Here is a 21358-nt window from a genome sequence, read left to right as displayed (position 1 = left end):
AGCGTATGACCCATGGCTTTGATGCTGTACCCCCCTCATAGCGTATGACCCATGGCTTTGATGCTGTACCCCCCTCATAGCGTATGACCCATGGCTTTGATGCTGTACCCCCCTCATAGCGTATGACCCATGGCTTTGATGCTGTACCCTCATAGCGTATGACCCATGGCTTTGATGCTGTACCCCCCCTCATAGCGTATGACCCATGGCTATGATGCTGTACCCCCCTCATAGCGTATGACCCATGGCTTTGATGCTGTACCCTCATAGCGTATGACCCATGGCTTTGATGCTGTACCCTCATAGCGTATGACCCATGGCTTTGATGCTGTACCCCCCTCATAGCGTATGACCCATGGCTATGATGCTGTACCCCCCTCATAGCGTATGACCCATGGCTATGATGCTGTACCCTCATGTAATGGCACATGTTGACTATTACTGTACCTACAATATGGTTGTAGTGTCTCTAGGGTTTTGTATGGAAATGGGTTTGGGTAGCAGGTGTTACGATAGAGTGACAGCACAGTGGCCCTCCCCCTGTGTAAGGTGATTGGACAGCCTGTAGAAAACAACAGCAGGCAGGGAGAAGACTAAGATATAATAATATGTTATCAGTCGACCTCTGACTTCTCGTGTCAGGACTTGGGAGGGTGTTTTGGTGTACACGTTGAGAAGGTGCTCAGCGTCTTTGTTGTGCCTTGTTGGGTACTCCGTGTAGGTGGTGTTTATAATGCTGATATTCACCTCTCACTCTGCACGTCTGTCTCTCTTTCTATGTCTGTCTCCCTCCGTCTCCACTCTCCCTCTCGCTCTGTCTCCCTCTCGCTCCGTCTCCACTCTCCCTCCGTCTCCTCTCGCTCCGTCTCCACTCTCCCTCTCGCTCCGTCTCCACTCTCCCTCCGTCTCCACTCTCCACTCTCCCTCCGTCTCCACTCTCGCTCCGTCTCCACTCTCCCTCTCGCTCCGTCTCCACTCTCCCTCTCGCTCCGTCTCCACTCTCCCTCTCGCTCCGTCTCCACTCGCCCTCTCGCTCCGTCTCCACTCTCCCTTTCGCTCGTACCGTCTCCACTCTCCCTTTCGCTCGTACCGTCTCCACTCTCCCTCTCGCTCCGTCACCACTCTCCCTTTCGCTCGTACCGTCTCCACTCTCCCTCTCGCTCGTACCGTCTCCACTCTCCCTCTCGCTCGTACCGTCTCCACTCTCCCTCTCGCACCGTCTCCACTCTCCCTCTCGCTCGTACCGTCTCCACTCTCCCTCTCGCTCGTACCGTCTCCACTCTCCCTCTCGCTCCGTCGCCACTCTCCCTTTCGCTCGTACCGTCTCCACTCTCCCTCTCGCTCCGTCGCCACTCTCCCTTTCGCTCGTACCGTCGCCACTCTCCCTTTCGCTCGTACCATCACCACTCTCCCTCTCGCTCCGTCTCCACTCTCCCTTTCGCTCGTACCGTCTCCACTCTCCCTCTCGCTCGTACCGTCTCCACTCTCCCTCTCGCTCGTACCGTCTCCACTGTCCCTCTCGCTCGTACCGTCTCCACTCTCCCTCTCGCTCGTACCGTCTCCACTCTCCCTCTCGCTCCGTCTCCACTCTCCCTCTCGCTCCGTCACCACTCTCCCTCTCGCTCCGTCTCCACTCTCCCTTTCGCTCGTACCGTCTCCACTCTCCCTCTCGCTCCGTCTCCACTCTCCCTTTCGCTCGTACCGTCTCCACTCTCCCTTTCGCTCGTACCGTCTCCACTCTCCCTCTCGCTCCGTCTCCACTCTCCCTCTCGCTCCGTCTCCACTCTCCCTCTCGCTCCGTCTCCACTCTCCCTTTCGCTCGTACCGTCTCCACTCTCCCTCTCGCTCCGTCTCCACTCTCCCTCTCGCTCCGTCTCCACTCTCCCTCTCGCTCGTACCGTCTCCACTCTCCCTTTCGCTCCGTCTCCACTCTCCCTCTCGCTCGTACCGTCTCCACTCTCCCTCTCGCTCGTACCGTCTCCACTCTCCCTCTCGCTCCGTCACCACGCTCCCTCTCGCTCCGTCTCCACTCTCCCTTTCGCTCCGTCTCCACTCTCGCTCGTACCGTCTCCACTCTCCCTCTCGCTCGTACCGTCTCCACTCTCCCTCTCGCTCGTACCGTCTCCACTCTCCCTCTCGCTCCGTCTCCACTCTCCCTCTCGCTCCGTCTCCACTCTCCCTTTCGCTCCGTCTCCACTCTCCCTCTCGCTCGTACCGTCTCCACTCTCCCTCTCGCTCGTACCGTCTCCACTCTCCCTCTCGCTCGTACCGTCTCCACTCTCCCTCTCGCTCCGTCACCACTCTCCCTCTCGCTCCGTCTCCACTCTCCCTTTCGCTCGTACCGTCTCCACTCTCCCTTTCGCTCGTACCGTCTCCACTCTCCCTCTCGCTCGCGCTCCGTGTCCTCTCGCTCGCTCCGTGTCCTCTCGCTCGCTCCGTGTCCTCTCGCTCGCTCCGTGTCCTCTCGCTCGCTTCGGAATAAAAGCTGAAATAAATCATTCTCTCTCCTATTATTCTGACATTTCACATTCTTAAAATAAAGTGGTGATCCTCACTGACCTAAGACAGGGAATTTTAGTTACTTCATTTAAATTTGTTGGTTTCTGTCACTGTTGTTTTGTTTTTCACTTCCTTTGGCAATGTAAACATGTTGCCATTGCCAAAGGAAGTGAAAAACAAAACAACAGTGACAGAAACCAACAAATCTAAAGGAAATAATCAGACATTAACAGTAAACATTACATACACAAAGTTTCAAGAGAATAACAACGTTTAAAATATGATATTATTACCAGTAGAAAATGTAGTATAACCTTTAAAATGTTACATAAGCTATGTACAGTGTTTTGACAATGTGCCAACTAGTATAATGTACGAATGACGGTGCGATAAATAAACAGCTTAATACATTTACATTGGTGACCTCTTACCCCTTTCTATCCTAATGTTATGTAGGATTGTTCTCATGGGCTGTGTTCTCATGGGTTGTGTTATCCTCCATCGTGAATGCATCATTTGAGTCTTTAATGACATTGAAATCTGCATTTTTTAAATTTTATTTCTAGATTCAATAAATGCATCTCTTTCTTCATTGGTCCGTCTGTGTGTGTCCAGGTACCAGTTTGCCCAGCTGAGGGGTTACACGTCCAGTAGGAACATCATCACCTACTGTAAAGACCTGGGGACCGCAGTACACAAGGTAGTCTACCTCTCCTAAGTTAAAGACCTGGGGACCGCAGTACACAAGGTAGTCTACCTCTCCTAAGTTAAAGACCTGGGGACCGCAGTACACAAGGTAGTCTACCTCTCCTACTGTAAAGACCTGGGGACCGCAGTACACAAGGTAGTCTACCTCTCCTACTGTAAAGACCTGGGGACCGCAGTACACAAGGTAGTCTACCTCTCCTACTGTAAAGACCTGGGGACCGCAGTACACAAGGTAGTCTACCTCTCCTAAGTTAAAGACCTGGGGACCGCAGTACACAAGGTAGTCTACCTCTCCTACTGTAAAGACCTGGGGACCGCAGTACACAAGGTAGTCTACCTCTCCTACTGTAAAGACCTGGGGACCGCAGTACACAAGGTAGTCTACCTCTCCTACTGTAAAGACCTGGGGACCGCAGTACACAAGGTAGTCTACCTCTCCTACTGTAAAGACCTGGGGACCGCAGTACACAAGGTAGTCTACCTCTCCTAAGTTAAAGACCTGGGGACCGCAGTACACAAGGTAGTCTACCTCTCCTACTGTAAAGACCTGGGGACCGCAGTACACAAGGTAGTCTACCTCTCCTAAGTTAAAGACCTGGGGACCGCAGTACACAAGGTAGTCTACCTCTCCTAAGTTAAAGACCTGGGGACCGCAGTACACAAGGTAGTCTACCTCTCCTAAGTTAAAGACCTGGGGACCGCAGTACACATGGTAGTCTACCTCTCCAACTGTAAAGACCTGGGGACCGCAGTACACAAGGTAGTCTACCTCTCCAAAGTTAAAGACCTGGGGACCGCAGTACACATGGTAGTCTACCTCTCCTACTGTAAAGACCTGGGGATCGCAGTACACATGGTAGTCTACCTCTCCTACTGTAAAGACCTGGGGACCGCAGTACACAAGGTAGTCTACCTCTCCTACTGTAAAGACCTGGGGACCGCAGTACACAAGGTAGTCTACCTCTCCTACTGTAAAGACCTGGGGACCGCAGTACACAAGGTAGTCTACCTCTCCTACTGTAAAGACCTGGGGACCGCAGTACACAAGGTAGTCTACCTCTCCTACTGTAAAGACCTGGGGACCGCAGTACACATGGTAGTCTACCTCTCCTACTGTAAAGACCTGGGGACCGCAGTACACAAGGTAGTCTACCTCTCCTACTGTAAAGACCTGGGGACCGCAGTACACATGGTAGTCTACCTCTCCTACTGTAAAGACCTGGGGACCGCAGTACACAAGGTAGTCTACCTCTCCTACTGTAAAGACCTGGGGACCGCAGTACACAAGGTAGTCTACCTCTCCTACTGTAAAGACCTGGGGACCGCAGTACACAAGGTAGTCTACCTCTCCTACTGTAAAGACCTGGGGACCGCAGTACACAAGGTAGTCTACCTCTCCTACTGTAAAGACCTGGGGACCGCAGTACACAAGGTAGTCTACCTCTCCTACTGTAAAGACCTGGGGACCGCAGTACACAAGGTAGTCTACCTCTCCTACTGTAAAGACCTGGGGACCGCAGTACACATGGTAGTCTACCTCTCCTACTGTAAAGACCTGGGGACCGCAGTACACAAGGTAGTCTACCTCTCCTACTGTAAAGACCTGGGGACCGCAGTACACAAGGTAGTCTACCTCTCCTACTGTAAAGACCTGGGGACCGCAGTACACATGGTAGTCTACCTCTCCTACTGTAAAGACCTGGGGACCGCAGTACACATGGTAGTCTACCTCTCCTATGTTAAAGACCTGGGGACCGCAGTACACAAGGTAGTCTACCTCTCCTAAGTTAAAGACCTGGGGACCGCAGTACACATGGTAGTCTACCTCTCCTACTGTAAAGACCTGGGGACCGCAGTACACATGGTAGTCTACCTCTCCTACTGTAAAGACCTGGGGACCGCAGTACACATGGTAGTCTACCTCTCCTACTGTAAAGACCTTGGGACCGCAGTACACAAGGTAGTCTACCTCTCCTACTGTAAAGACCTGGGGACCGCAGTACACATGGTAGTCTACTGCTCCTATGTTAAAGACCTGAGTCGTGTTCATTAGGGCACGCAATGGAAAACGTTTTAAAAACGTTTTGAAACATAAAGCAAAAAGGAGTGTTTCTGGACATGTCCAGGTTGTCCCTCCTTGTTTCAGTCTGTTTTCTTTCATTTGTTACTTAATGAACACAACCCAGTGTTCCAGCATGGCTGTTAATGTTTTCATTGTACAGGCGCTCACTGCTGAATGAATGAATGTCGAATAACCTGACCAGGAAAAACTCTGCTCCTTATTAACATTGAATGAATGGCCTTGATGTGAATTAAATCTGAATTAGATTCCTAGTTGGACCAAACAATACTTAGCAGACACATGTTATCTTTGGAGGAGGCGTACACAAGGCAGGCTGGATGAACCACCACTGTGTTTGTGTTGCTGCTTTCAACGGCCACCTAACACCAATGGTGTAAAATACTTAAGTCTAAATATTTTAAAGTACTACTTAAGTCGGGGGGTATCTGTACTTTATTATTTATATTTTTTACTACTTTTACTTCACTACATTCCTAATGAAAGTGATGTACGTTTTACTCCATACATTTTCCCTGACATCCAAAAGTGCTAGTTACAGTTTGAATGCTTATCAGGACAGGAAGATGGTCCAATTCACTTATCAAAAGAACATCCCTGGTCATTACTACTGCCTCTGATCTGGCGGACCCAATAAATACATGCTTCGTTTGTAAATGATGTGCCCCTGGATATCTGTAAATAAAACAAACTAGAAAATGTCTGCTTTGCTTAATTTAAGGAATTTGAAATTATTTATAACTTTTACTTTTGATACTTAAGTATATTTAAAACCAAATATTTTTAGACTTTTACTCAAGTAGTATTTTACTGGGTGATTTTCACTTAACTTAATAGGAAATGACTCAAGTAATCTTTACTTTTACTCAAGTATGACAATTGGATACTTTTTCCACCGCTGCCCTAACACAGCACAACAGCAAACTCACTCCTCCTATTGGAGAATGCACAGACCAACCACATTCACTCTTTATCTGACTGCATGCTCGGAATAGTTTACCTTGAAGAAGCACAGGTTGACTGTTGATTTTGGTGATAGGAAATTGTGTAAGAGAGGGAGAAGGTGGGTGAATGTGTATTTAATGTGATCTGTAATGCCAGAGTTAAACTTCAAGTTATAAACTGGTTACTTGCGACTTGTGAAAAAGACAGGCCTGGATTTGTCATAGATAGTGCCTGGGGGAGGAGGGAGGGAGGGACTGGGGGAGGGGGGGAGCATGGGCGGAATGGATATGGTGATCTTCGGGAGAGGGAGTGAGTGAGAGACAGGGAGCAGGGGGAGGGGGGACTGATGGAAGGATTCACTGGAACTCAACTTGTAGTTCACCTGCTGTGAGTTGCAGTGCAGTCAGACCAATGAGGGACTGATAGAGGGCGAAAGAGAGGACACAGTATTCAGGGAGCAGAGAGATCCCAGAGTACTAAATTTAGAGCTCTGACTGGCAGCCCTATTTGCAGCTCTGGATTGTCTCCAGCCAAAGTAGGTAGATTACAACTCTGGAGCTGTTTTTCTGCTGGCTTTATTGCATTTTGATTGAATAGTGTAGCTAACTGGTATGTATGTGTTTGTGGATGTCTGTGCTCACAGTTTCTGTACATTTAGACATTGTTGACCACAATAATACATTTATCTTCTTGTAGAAAATTGCTTTTTGTTTTTTCTGTTGCTTTTTAGCCTTTTTGTTGTTTGGATAACACATTAGAGATGTGCTAAATAGACTTGACCTCTTCTTCACAAATCAGTGCAAAGCTCTTTTTAAAAGACTATCAAAGGATGTTCTGTGTGAACACACTCACTACATTCATTGTGCATCCAGAAAATGAATAATGACACATTTGTTGTAGCCAATTCATGAATATGACTGACTCTGAGTAAGAACCATGGGCTAGTCATACTATTTCTATGGTTAGACCCCCCTCCCCCCTCATCAGAAAGGAAGGAAGCTGGGCAGTGAGTATCTGCTGAAGGTTACATTGGAACAATGAGGGCCTTTTGAAGGCTGATGGCTTCTTGTCCAGCCAAGTTCTGGCTTACTGACTTAGTTGTTTTGTTGTTGTATGAAAGCTGTCTAAACTGTAGACTCAAGGTAATTAGTAAGTGAAACTTGGTCCTTAACCCAGACTGTTTTGACGGTAGTCTGCTTTGTGCTGGAGGCGATGAGAGGTTTGATTACTGCCCATTGTTTGGTTGGTTCCTGTTTTTGGAGCCAATGAGCAACCACTGCTTGTTTTTGCTGTATGCTTAGGAGTCAGATAATCATAGGCCTTATTCAACTATGATGGAGGACTGTGTATCACAGAGACAGAGAGGGAGAGTGTGTGAACTACAGAGAGTTGCTGAGGTATCAGATATTAGGGGGATCCAAAATGCAGGTGCTTGAGTAAGGCCGTTTTGTAAGTACACCCCCTTGAGTCTTAAGGCAAGACAGATGAGTTATAAGACAGAAGAAACTGAGACTGACTCGTGTCTTTCATTGGATTGAGGTTTTATATAGTTTCTTTGAAAAGTGTATATGGCTGTAGTTTCTAAGAATTTCTATTAGACCTAATAAGAACATGCTAGAATAGGGCCGACAACCTCACAACTGACTAAACACATCCACACAGGTGAGTTGGTCCTCTCTCTTCTCATCTCTCTTTCTTCTCATCTCTCTCTCTGGCCATCTCTCTCTCTCTGGCCATCTCGCTCTCTGGCCATCTCGCTCTCTGGCCATCTCGCTCTCTGGCCATCTCGCTCTCTGGCCATCTCGCTCTCTGGCCATCTCTCGCTCTCTGGCCATCTCTCGCTCTCTGGCCATCTCTCGCTCTCTGGCCATCTCTCGCTCTCTGGCCATCTCTCTCTCTCTGGCCATCTCGCTCTCTGGCCATCTCGCTCTCTCTGGCCATCTCGCTCTCTGCCCATCTCTCTCTCTCTTCTCATCTCTCTCTGCCCATCATTATCAAGTTCCAGCTCTGGAAAGGTCAGTAGAATACACACACGCGCACACAGTCACGCACATACACACACCCCACCACCCTCATCTGTGTGCAGCAAGTTAGCCCTTGGCTAAGAAACTTAAATGTCAAATCTCTTGTGACCTTGTTTCAGAGAGGCAGGCTTTGAATGATAATGCTCCCATTATTACGTTGCTTGTTTCTAGAGAATTGGTTCATCTGTAACAAGAACAAGGACCAGACGGATCATGTTTGGCCCAAATGACACCCCATTCCTATATAGCGCACTACTTTGGACCAGAGCCCTATGGGCCATGGTCAAAAGTAGTGCACTATGTAGGGAAAAGGGTGCCATTTGGGACGCAGGCCATGTCTCCTAGGGCCCTTGTAGAAAATAAATAACTCTCTTCCATTTCCTGCCTGTATAAAAACACAGGAGTTTGTGTGTGTGTGTGTGTGTGTGTGTGTCTCTTTCTGTGTGTGTGTGTGTGTGTCTCTCTCTTTTTCTGTGTGTGTGTGTGTCTCTCTCTTTTTCTGTGTGTGTGTGTGTGTGTGTGTGTGTGTGTGTGTGTGTCTCTCTCTCTTTCTGTGTGTGTGTCTCTCTCTCTTTCTGTGTGTGTGTGTCTCTCTCTTTTTCTGTGTGTGTGTGTCTCTCTTTCTGTGTGTGTGTCCGCCTCTCTCCCCACTCATGGGGTTTATTTTCTCCGGTGCCTTGGAGGGTTGTGCGGGGCCATGAGTCAGCTGCTGTGATCCTAGAGTCCTCCACTTCTCCACTGACTACTGGCTCTGTAGGACTGGACAGGATAGGCTCGCACACTACTAGACAACAACAAGCAAAGTCCATTACAGAGAGAGAGAGAGAGAGCAAGAGAGGTGGACACAGAGAGCGTGGGCGATAGTTACATTGAGAATTTCTGTGAACATGGAGAGAGGATCAAGGAAGAATTGTTTGAAGGAGTTGTATTGAGGTATGTGAGAATGAGATGATGTTTGTTTACATCTGATTGATTGGTTTCCAATGGCCTGTTCGTGACACACAATCTGGACAGTAAAGGCTACTGTAGTTAAGAACGTGATATGGCTTTTCTAAGATGTGATACAGGAGTTTGATGCCTCTGTTCACGAACAGAAGTGTTATTATTCAGTGATCATACCCATTGAGAGTGAGTTTCAACTCTTGCTGGTTGACCATTGCACCTTTTTATTCACGATTGTGGTAAAGTTTTCTAGTATGATTTTTATCTGTTTTGAATAGTTTTGCTGTAACCAGAAATAATTGTTGTAGTTAGTTAGTGGTCTGGTTGAGGTGCTAATGAACGCACTGAGCAAGACGTGCTTAACGAAGAAGACATGTTTTTAACGTCGTCTTAACAATGTCTTTTAATGTCGTTTCACATCTTTTCAACAACTTTTATTGAATTTCAATGTCTTTTCTATGTATTTGAACGTCTTTTTTAACGTCTTTTCAATGTATTTTAATGTATTTTCAACGTTTTGTGCGCATGAGGTGGTTGGTGCGTTAATGATTAAGTGTGCAGCTCGTTGCCATATTCCGGTATAAGTAACTGACCATGAGCAGGGTTCAGGACGTTACTTTCTAAATGTAATCCGTTACTAGTTACCTGTCCAAAATTGTAATCAGTAACGTCATTTTTGGATTACCCAAACTTGGTAACATCTGATTTACTTTCTGTTCATTTTGATTCGTTTCCTGTTATGAGGTACTAGAAGAAGACAAAATGATCCATCAAATGTATTTGGTGTGTCATCATACTGGTCTCTGACATCATAGTGGTCTCTGACATCATAGTGGTCTCTGACATCATAGTGGTCTCTGAATTCTGGTCAGTCTCGCTCAGGTAGAACAAATTTAAACTTGCACCTTTTTCCAGTGCTGAATTGAATGTCTTTGAAAAAACAGAAAGGTGTCAATGTATTTTTTTTTCTCACCAACATCCTTAATGGAAAAGTAATCCAAGAAGTAATCATCTAGTTTTTCAAAAGTATATGTAATCTGATTAGTTATTTTTTTCTTTCTGGTAACGGATTACAGTTGCAGTTTATCAGTTACTCCCCAACCCTGACCATGAGCTTGTTTCAACTGACACCAGTGTCAACACCAGCTGCCCGATGATGACTCAACGCTTTGACCACTCATACTACGGTATACAATGAAGGGACATGAGCCATTTCAATCAGATTCTAGACGGCTCTTTATGGAATTGTCATGCCAGTGTTTGGCTTTACAATGGAGTAGGCTAAAGTACAGACAGATCTGGGACCAGGGTAGAGACAGATCTGGGACCAGTGTAGAGACAGATCTGGGACCAGTGTAGAGACAGATCTGGGACCAGTGTAGAGACAGATCTGGGACCAGTGTAGAGACAGATCTGGGACCAGTGTAGAGACAGATCTGGGACCAGTGTAGAGACAGATCTGGGACCAGTGTAGAGACAGATCTGGGACCAGTGTAGAGACAGATCTGGGACCAGGCTAGAGACAGATCTGGGACCAGGCTAGAGACAGATCTGGGACCAGGCTAGAGACAGATCTGGGACCAGGCTAGAGACTGATCGATCTGGGACCAGGCTAGAGACTGATCGATCTGGGACCAGGCTAGAGACTGATCGATCTGGGACCAGGCTAGAGACTGATCGATCTGGGACCAGGCTAGAGACTGATCGATCTGGGACCAGGCTAGAGACTGATCGATCTGGGACCAGGCTAGAGACTGATCGATCTGGGACCAGGCTAGAGACTGATCGATCTGGGACCAGGCTAGAGACTGATCGATCTGGGACCAGGCTAGAGACTGATCGATCTGGGACCAGGCTAGAGACTGATCGATCTGGGACCAGGCTAGAGACTGATCGATCTGGGACCAGGCTAGAGACTGATCGATCTGGGACCTGGGTAGAGACTGATCGATCTGGGACCTGGGTAGAGACTGATCGATCTGGGACCTGGGTAGAGACTGATCGATCTGGGACCTGGGTAGCGACTGATCGATCTGGGACCAGGGTAGAGACTGATCGATCTGGGACCAGGGTAGAGACTGATCGATCTGGGACCAGGGTAGAGACTGATCTGGGACCAGGGTAGAGACAGATCTGGGACCAGGGTAGAGACTGATCTGGGACCAGGGTAGAGACAGATCTGGGACCAGGGTAGAGAGTGATCGATCTGGGACCAGGGTAGAAACTGACCAGGGTAGAGTCTGATTGATCTGGGACCAGGGTAGAGACTGACCAGGCTAGAGACTGACCGATCTGGGACCAGGGTAGAGACTGACCAGGGTAGAGACTGACCGATCTGGGACCCAGGGTAGAGACTGACCGATCTGGGACCAGGGTAGAGACTGACCGATCTGGGACTAGGCTAGAGACTGACCGATCTGGGACCACGGTAGAGACTGACCGATCTGGGACCAGGCTAGAGACGGATCGATCTGGGACCAGGGTAGAGACTGACCGATCTGGGACCAGGCTAGAGACTAACCGACATGGGACCAGGGTAGAGACTGATCGATCTGGGACCAGGCTAGAGACTGACCAATCTGGGACCAGGCTAGAGACTGATTGATCTGGGACCAGGGTAGAGACTGACCAATCTGGGACCAGGCTAGAGACTACCCGATCTGGGACCAGGGTAGAGACTGACCGATCTGGGACCAGGGTAGAGACTGACCAGGGTAGAGACTGACCGATCTGGGACCAGGCTAGAGACTAACCGATCTGGGACCAGGCTAGAGACTGACCAGGGTAGAGACTGACCAGGGTAGAGACTGATCGATCTGGGACCAGGCTAGAGACTGACCAGGGTAGAGACTGAGCGATCTGGGACCAGGCTAGAGACTGACCAATCTGGGACCAGGCTAGAGACTAACCGATCTGGGACCAGGGTAGAGACTGACCAATCTGGGACCAGGCTAGAGACTAACCGATCTGGGACCAGGGTAGAGACTGACCAATCTGGGACCAGGCTAGAGACTAACCGATCTGGGACCAGGGTAGAGACTGACCGATCTGGGACCAGGGTAGAGACTGACCAGGGTAGAGACTGACCGATCTGGGACCAGGCTAGAGACTAACCGATCTGGGACCAGGCTAGAGACTGACCAGGGTAGAGACTGACCAGGGTAGAGACTGATCGATCTGGGACCAGGCTAGAGACTGACCAGGGTAGAGACTGAGCGATCTGGGACCAGGCTAGAGACTGACCAGGGTAGAGACTGAGCGATCTGGGACCAGGCTAGAGACTAACCGATCTGGGACCAGGCTAGAGACTGACCAGGGTAGAGACTGACCGATCTGGGACCAGGCTAGAGACTAACCGATCTGGGACCAGGCTAGAGACTGACCAGGGTAGAGACTGACCGATCTGGGACCAGGCTAGAGACTAACCGATCTGGGACCAGGCTAGAGACTGACCAGGGTAGAGACTGACTAATCTGGGACCAGGATAGAGACTGACCAGGGTAGAGACTGACTAATCTGGGACCAGGCTAGAGACTAACCGATCTGGGACCAGGCTAGAGACTGACCAGGGTAGAGACTGACCAGGGTAGAGACTGACCGATCTGGGACCAGGCTAGAGACTGACCAGGGTAGAGACTGACCGATCTGGGACCAAGCTAGAGACAGTAGCATTTGCAGTTCACTTAGGCTGAGTTTTATTGGATTTACTATTTGAAGTAATTGAGTTAGGAAATGTTGAACGTAACGCTCCAATATAGAGCAGGCAGAAAGTGAACTCTCACTCCTTGGAGTCCCTTCACCAGCATTTAAAGAGATATACGCCTAATAATTCACATGGGTTGGTTTGGTGCAGACCAAATTATATTTGAAAATAATTTCAAATACTTTATCTAGGCTTGATTGAGCTTGTCTGACTATATGGAAGCAATAGAATAGTTGCAAAAGAGCAAACCCCGCCCATCTGGTACTTTTAGACCAGTGGTTCTCAAAATGTTTCACCGGGGGGAGGGGGGCACAGGGGGGATTCCCGCTCAATGGCCTAAAAACATTAGCTCACGCCCCCTAGGGCCCCACAGTTTGGGAACCACTGCTTTAGACCGGCTGTGTTGGTTTGGTGTTGAAGAGGTATAAAGAGATACACTCCAGGTATGTATACACATATACACACATACACATATATACACACACACACACACATACACATATACACACATACACATATTCACACACACACACACACACACACACACACACACACACACACACACACACACACTCATTCACAAATGCATGCTTCAGTTTGACTAAATCACCTCCCAGCGATGGTGGCATATATCCTAGTGGCATTCACTCATAAAAGGATATTTTCTTTTATTGTGCCAATTCATCTCTATGTCCGCTATAGGAAGCCCACTCACACTTAAAGGTCCAATGCAGCTGTTTTTAGTTCTATCAAATCACATTACTGTGATTGTTTTCAATTAAAATTGTCAAAAATAAACCAAAATAGCTTAATAGCGAAGAGCAATATCTCAAGCAAAGATTTAGCTAGGACTCTCTGGGAGTGGTCTGAGTGGAGAGAGGAAAACTAGCTCTTATTGGCAGAGAGGTTGGCACAATGTTTCTTATTGGTCTACCAACACATTTACAGCCTGGTGATGTTACCAGGAAGGCCAAAACTAAATCCCACCAAAACAGGCTGAAATTTCAGACAGTCTATTCAAACAGCTCTTACACTAAAAGGGTATTATCATCATTTTCACAATTTCACAGTATTATTCCAACCTCATAGTGTGTAAATATATATAAAACACATGAAAGATTAAATTTGACTGAACTGGGCCTTTAAACTACTCAAGGGCTTTTGTGTCACAATGATTATTAATGTTTGTGTGTGTGTGTGTGTGAATGCATCATGAGATTGGATTGCAGTGTGTTCTTCCACCCAGAACAATCCACATCTGTTTCCTAGACAACGACAAAGCTCACATAGACATCAGGCATGTCATTTTTACATTTTCTTTTTATTTAACCTTTAATTTAACAAGGCAAGTCAGTTAAGAACAAATTGTTATTTACAATGACGGCCTAGATCACATGACCGAACTATATGAAAGAAATGAACCTCATGTTTGAGTAGTTGTGCCTTGCTCCCTCAGTTTATAAATCCAATCCAAGTTGGACGCTACTTCCTGAGTGTTATTTCCTGTATAAATTACAGACTAACAGTAGTTTACAATTCATTGTAGATTATTTGAAGTGAATGGCTCTACCCTCAGTTTTAGGGCCATCTTTCATTAACTGGAATAAAGGCGTATTACGTAAGCAATAACGCACAGCAGACTGTGTTGAATAACTGCATACCTCTGGCAGGGTGAAAAAGCACAAAGCCCAAGGTCGATTTCTATAAAGACTTATTTATTATAAACGTAATGGAGGCTTTCATAGTCACTCATCTGCTAAGCAGCAACCACAGTTTGTGAGGAAGTCATACTGAGGGGAAAATGGAACATTGAAGTGCCGGGGGCTGTGGTGAACAGAGCTGGGTGGCGGGGGCTGTTGTGAACAGAGCTGGGTGGCGGGGGCTGTTGTGAACAGAGCTGGGTGGCGGGGGCTGTTGGGAACAGAGCTGGGTGGCGGGGGCTGTTGTGAACAGAGCTGGGTGGCGGGGGCTGTTGGGAACAGAGCTGGGTGGCGGGGGCTGTTGGGAACAGAGCTCGGTGGCGGGGGCTGTTGTGAACAGAGCTGGGTGGCGGGGGCTGTTGTGAACAGAGCTGGGTGGCGGGGGCTGTTGTGAACAGAGCTGGGTGGCGGGGGCTGTTGTGAACAGAGCTGGGTGGCGGGGGCTGTTGGGAACAGAGCTGGGTGGCGGGGGCTGTTGGGAACAGAGCTCGGTGGCGGGGGCTGTTGTGAACAGAGCTGGGTGGCGGGGAATGTTGTGAACAGAGCTGGGTGGCGGGGGCTGTTGTGAACAGAGCTGGGTGGCGGGGGCTGTTGTGAACAGAGCTGGGTGGCGGGGGCTGTTGTGAACAGAGCTGGGTGGCGGGGGCTGTTGTGCTTCAGCTTTATTCCTCTCTCTCTCTCTGGATAATGGGACCAGTAGATGTGGTCCTCTCTCTCTCTCTCTCTGGATAATGGGACCAGTAGATGTGGTCCTCTCTCTCTCTGGATCATGGGACCAGTAGATGTGGTCCTCTCTATCTCTCTCTGGATAATGGGACCAGTAGATGTGGTCCTCTCTCTCTCTCTGGATAATGGGACCAGTAGATATGGTCCTCTCTCTCTCTCTGGATAATGGGACCAGTAGATGTGGTCCTCTCTCTCTCTCTGGATAATGGGACCAGTAGATGTGGCCCTCTCTCTCTGGATAATGGGACCAGTAGATGTGGTCCTCTCTCTCTCTGGATAATGGGACCAGTAGATGTGGTCCTCTCTCTCTTTCTGGATAATGGGACCAGTAGATGTGGGCCTCTCTCTCTCTGGATAATGGGACCAGTAGATGTGGTCCTCTCTCTCTCTCTCTGGATAATGGGACCAGTAGATGTGGTCCTCTCTCTCTCTCTGGATAATGGGACCAGTAGATATGGTCCTCTCTCTCTCTCTGGATAATGGGACCAGTAGATATGGTCCTCTCTCTCTCTCTGGATAATGGGACCAGTAGATGTGGCCCTCTCTCTCTGGATAATGGGACCAGTAGATGTGGTCCTCTCTCTCTGGATAATGGGACCAGTAGATGTGGTCCTCTCTCTCTTTCTGGATAATGGGACCAGTAGATGTGGTCCTCTCTCTCTCTCTGGATAATGGGACCAGTAGATGTGGTCCTCTCTCTCTCTTGATAATGGGACCAGTAGATGTGGTCCTCTCTGGATAATGGGACCAGTAGATGTGGTCCTCTCTCCCTCTCTCTGGATAATGGGACCAGTAGATGTGGTCCTCTCTCTCTCTCTCTCTGGATAATGGGACCAGTAGATGTGGTCCTCTCTCTCTCTGGATAATGGGACCAGTAGATGTGGTCCTCTCTCTCTCTCTGGATAATGGGACCAGTAGATGTGGTCCTCTCTCTCTCTCTGGATAATGGGACCAGTAGATGTGGTCCTCTCTCTCTCTGGATAATGGGACCAGTAGATGTGGTCCTCTCTCTCTCTGGATAATGGGACCAGTAGATGTGGTCCTCTCTCTCTCTCTTGATAATGGGACCAGTAGATGTGGTCCTCTCTCTCTCTGGATAATGGGACCAGTAGATGTGGTCCTCTCTCTCTCTCTCTGGATAATGGGACCAGTAGATGTGGTCCTCTCTCTCTCTCTCTCTGGATAATGGGACCAGTAGATGTGGTCCTCTCTCTCTCTCTCTGGATAATGGGACCAGTAGATGTGGTCCTCTCTCTCTCTCTCTCTGGATAATGGGACCAGTAGATGTGGTTCTCTCTCTCTCTCTCTCTGGATAATGGGGCCAGTAGATGTGGTCCTCTCTCTCTCTCTGGATAATGGGGCCAGTAGATGTGGTCAACTCTCTCTCTGGATAATGGGACCAGTAGATGTGGTCCTCTCTCTCTCTCTCTCTGGATAATGGGACCAGTAGATGTGGTCCTCTCTCTCTCTCTCTGGATAATGGGACCAGTAGATGTGGTCCTCTCTCTCTCTCTCTGGATAATGGGACCAGTAGATGTGGTCCTCTCTCTCTCTCTCTGGATAATGGGACCAGTAGATGTGGTCCTCTCTCTCTCTCTCTCTGGATAATGGGACCAGTAGATGTGGTGGTGCTCTCTCTCTCTCTCTCTGGATAATGGGGCCAGTAGATGTGGTCCTCTCTCTCTCTCTGGATAATGGGGCCAGTAGATGTGGTCAACTCTCTCTCTTGATAATGGGACCAGTAGATGTGGTCCTCTCTCTCTCTCTGGATAATGGGATCAGTAGATGTGGTCCTCTCTCTCTCTGGATAATGGGACCAGTAGATGTGGTCCTCTTTCTCTCTGGATAATGGGACCAGTAGATGTGGTCCTCTCTCTCTCTGGATAATGGAACCAGTAGATGTGGTCCTCTCTCTCTCTCTCTGGATAATGGGACCAGTAGATGTGGTTCTCTCTCTCTCTCTGGATAATGGGACCAGTAGATGTGGTCCTCTCTCTCTGGATAATGGGACCAGTAGATGTGGTCCTCTCTCTCTCTCTGGATAATGGGACCAGTAGATGTGGTCCTCTCTCTCTCTGGATAATGGGACCAGTAGATGTGGTCCTCTCTCTTTCTGGATAATGGGACCAGTAGATGTGGTCCTCTCTCTCTCTGGATAATGGGACCAGTAGATGTGGTCCTCTCTCTCTCTGGATAATGGGACCAGTAGATGTGGTCCTCTCTCTCTCTCTGGATAATGGGACCAGTAGATGTGGTCCTCTCTCTCTCTCTGGATAATGGGACCAGTAGATGTGGTCCTCTCTCTCTCTCTGGATAATGGGACCAGTAGATGTGGTCCTCTCTCTCTCTCTGGATAATGGGACCAGTAGATGTGGTCCTCTCTCTCTCTCTCTGGATAATGGGACCAGTAGATATGGTCCTCTCTCTCTCTCTGGATAATGGGACCAGTAGATATGGTCCTCTCTCTCTCTCTGGATAATGGGACCAGTAGATGTGGCCCTCTCTCTCTGGATAATGGGACCAGTAGATGTGGTCCTCTCTCTCTGGATAATGGGACCAGTAGATGTGGTCCTCTCTCTCTTTCTGGATAATGGGACCAGTAGATGTGGTCCTCTCTCTCTCTCTGGATAATGGGACCAGTAGATGTGGTCCTCTCTCTCTCTTGATAATGGGACCAGTAGATGTGGTCCTCTCTGGATAATGGGACCAGTAGATGTGGTCCTCTCTCTCTCTCTCTCTCTCTGGATAATGGGACCAGTAGATGTGGTCCTCTCTCTCTCTGGATAATGGGACCAGTAGATGTGGTCCTCTCTCTCTCTCTGGATAATGGGACCAGTAGATGTGGTCCTCTCTCTCTCTCTGGATAATGGGACCAGTAGATGTGGTCCTCTCTCTCTCTCTGGATAATGGGACCAGTAGATGTGGTCCTCTCTCTCTCTGGATAATGGGACCAGTAGATGTGGTCCTCTCTCTCTGGATAATGGGACCAGTAGATGTGGTCCTCTCTCTCTCTCTGGATAATGGGACCAGTAGATGTGGCCCCCTCTCTCTATGCCACATAGGGATCACATGTTGGTGGGGTGTCAGCCTGCAATCTGACAGCACTGAGCAATTAACATTAAGAGTTTATTTATTTATTTTTTCCGTGAGCTCAACGCGCACATTGCGTTGTTTATCTAGAGATAAATCAGATCAAGCCCGAACTGTGCGATGTTGTTGTTTCCAACTGGAGAAAGTACTGCATAGTTTAGCGCAGAACATGTGGTAATTAACTACAATGGCCATAATCCATTGCGTGCCAGGATGTTTATTTTTATGCCTGCTACAGTAGATCAGCGTCAGGCAGACACTGCGAGAAGAGTGTACACGGGAGAGGAATAGAAAGCATCTCTATCTGAAAATACATGATCTAAGTCATTGATACTTTTATGACTTCTGAATACAAACTACGGCTTATTTACTTTGAAGAACTACTAAAATAGTGATTTTGTCAGACAGCACAGTCAGCAGCTCTATAGAGATGAGATGATGACTTGGAATGTCATCAACAAAAAACTCATGTAATATACACAACATCTGAAATACTGAATTAATAGAAAGTAATTGAAAAAATGATGGTTAATAATGATAATAATAATTGAAAAAATGATGGTTAATAAGTGATAAGCTGTAATGGGCAGTCACTACCATACCATAAAGAAATGTTTACAAAATTGTTTTAATAAAAAAACTGATATCACATTTACGTATGTATTCAGACCCTTTACTCAGTACTTTGTTGAAGGACCTTTGGCAGCGATTACAGCCTTGAGTCTTCTTGGGTATGACCCTACAAGCTTGGCACACCTGTATTTGTGGAGTTTCTCCCATTCTTCTCTGCAGATCCTCTCAAGCCCTGTCAGGTTGGATGGAGAGCGTCGCTGCACAGCTATTTTCAGGTCTCTCCAGAGATCTTCGATTGGGTTCAAGTCCAGGCTCTGGCTGGGCCACTCAAGGACATTCAGAGACACTCCTTTGTTGTTTTGGCTGTGTACTTAGGGTCATTGTCCTGTTGGATGGTGAACCTTCGCCCCAGTCTGAGGTCCTGAGTGCTCTGGAACAGGTTTTCATCAAGGATCTATCTGTAATTTGCTCCGTTCATCTTTGCCTTGATCCTGACTAGACTCCCAGTCCCTGCCGCTGAAAAACATGTGACGCTTGGCATTCAGGCCAAAGAGTTCAATCTTGGTTTCATCAGACCAGAGAATCGTCTTTCTTCCATCTGGCCACTCTACCATAAAGGCCTGATTGGTGGAGTGCTGGAGAGATGGTTGTCCTTCTGGAAGGTTCTCCAATCTCCACAGAGGAACTCTGGAGCTCTGTCAGAGTGACATTCGGATTCTTGGTCACCTCCCTGACCAAGGCCCTTCTCCCCCGATTGCTCAGTTTGGCCGGGTGGCCAGCTCTAGGAAGAGTGTTGGTGGTTCCAAACTTCTTCCACTTAAGAATGATGGAGGCCACTGGTTCTTGGTGCCCTTCAATGCTGCAGAAATGTTTTGGTACCCTTCCCCAGAACTGTGCCTCGACACAATCCTGTCTCTGAGCTCTGCGGACAATTCCTTTGACCTCATAGGTTGGTTTTTGTTCTGACGTGCACTGTCAACTGTGGGAACTTATATAGACAGGTGTGTGTCTTTCCAAATCATGTCCAATCAATTGAATTTACCACATGTGGACTCAAGGATGATCAATAGAAACAGGATGCACCTGAGCTCAATTTTAAGTCTCATAGCAAAAGTTCTGAATACTTATGTAGTAAGGTATTTATGTTATTTTATTATTAATAAATTATCAAACATTTCTAAAAACCTGTTTTCACTTTGTCATTATGGTTTATTGTGTGTAGATTGATGAGGATTTTTATTCATTTAATCCATTTTAGAATAAGGCTTTAACGTAACAAAATATTGAAAAAGTCAAGGGGTCTGAATACTTTCCGAAGGCACTGTATGTCATATCCTGTTCTGTGGGTTCACAGATACAGAAGAAGAATGTATCCCAGGAGCATAGATGAAGCATGATTATGGTTGGTAATAGCAGCATATGGGGGAATTTGAATAGTTTAAATAGATGGCACCTGTCGTAGAGAATCTGTAACGTTTGGATGTTAGTCAACTTTGAGGTCTCGACATTGTACAAACTTAGATTTTGGAGTGTACTGCCACTTTAACTATTGAGCTGGGGATCCGAGTGGCAGGACGTCTTTAGAGATTTACGTAAGAAGTTCTGTGGCGTGGTGCCCTGATGTAAATAGATCACACTCAAGCATCTCTCTGTCTCTCGGTTTCTCGCTCGCTCTCTCTTTCTTCCCCGCTCTCTCTCTCACTCTCTCTCTCGTCACACAAGCTTTAATTGACTAACTGTAATCCTAGCGTTCATTACTTACAGGAGTTCACAGGATTTACCCTCCACCCACAGGGCAACCCAGGTAAACACACACAGGTGCACACACTGTGTCCCAGGGATGGAAATAACCTCCCACTCGCTCTGCTATGTTGACATAATGTTGTATCAGTATTGCGTAACAGTGCCTTTGAATACAATTGCTCTGCCCCTCTAAAAAGGTGTGTTTGTCAATGAAGTGACAAGGGAGGTAAATACAGTGAGCGGCCTGGATGGCACGTGGGCGTTATAGTGCTAATAGTACTCTCTAATAGTCCACTTCCTGGTGTTTTGGAATGCCTCAGGTCTTTTTATCAGAAAATAATAGGACATCAAACCATCAGAATGTCCCACTGTCAGATATCAATACTGTTTTCAGTCTCTGTGGGGGCTCCTTTATTATTCCACACTCCCTGACCCTGTTGTTTTCTACTCTTTTGACAGGATTCTACTGTGTCTGACCCTGTTGTTTTCTACTCTTTTGACAGGATTCTACTGTGTCTGACCCTGTTGTTTTCTACTCTTTTGACAGGATTCTACTGTGTCTGACCCTGTTGTTTTCTACTCTTTTGACAGGATTCTACTGTGTCTGACCCTGTTGTTTTCTACT

The 21358-nt window shown here is 47.7% G+C and overlaps 1 protein-coding gene across 1 annotated transcript in view; it reads left to right on the top strand.

Moving 5' to 3' along the window:
- The window catches only part of LOC106612959 (connector enhancer of kinase suppressor of ras 1), a 101173-nt gene that overhangs the window by 25086 nt on the left and 54729 nt on the right, over positions 1 to 21358 (top strand). The window contains exon 4 of the mRNA XM_045714239.2: positions 3115 to 3199. Coding sequence (XP_045570195.1) covers positions 3115 to 3199 — 85 coding nt within the window. The remainder of the gene's footprint in view (positions 1 to 3114; positions 3200 to 21358) is intronic.

Source organism: Salmo salar, chromosome 01 (assembly GCF_965601325.2).
Source record: "Salmo salar chromosome 01, fSalSal1, whole genome shotgun sequence".
Taxonomy (NCBI): Eukaryota; Metazoa; Chordata; class Actinopteri; order Salmoniformes; family Salmonidae; genus Salmo; species Salmo salar.
Note: the sequence above shows the minus strand (reverse complement) of the source record. Positions and strands in the feature narration are given on the sequence as shown.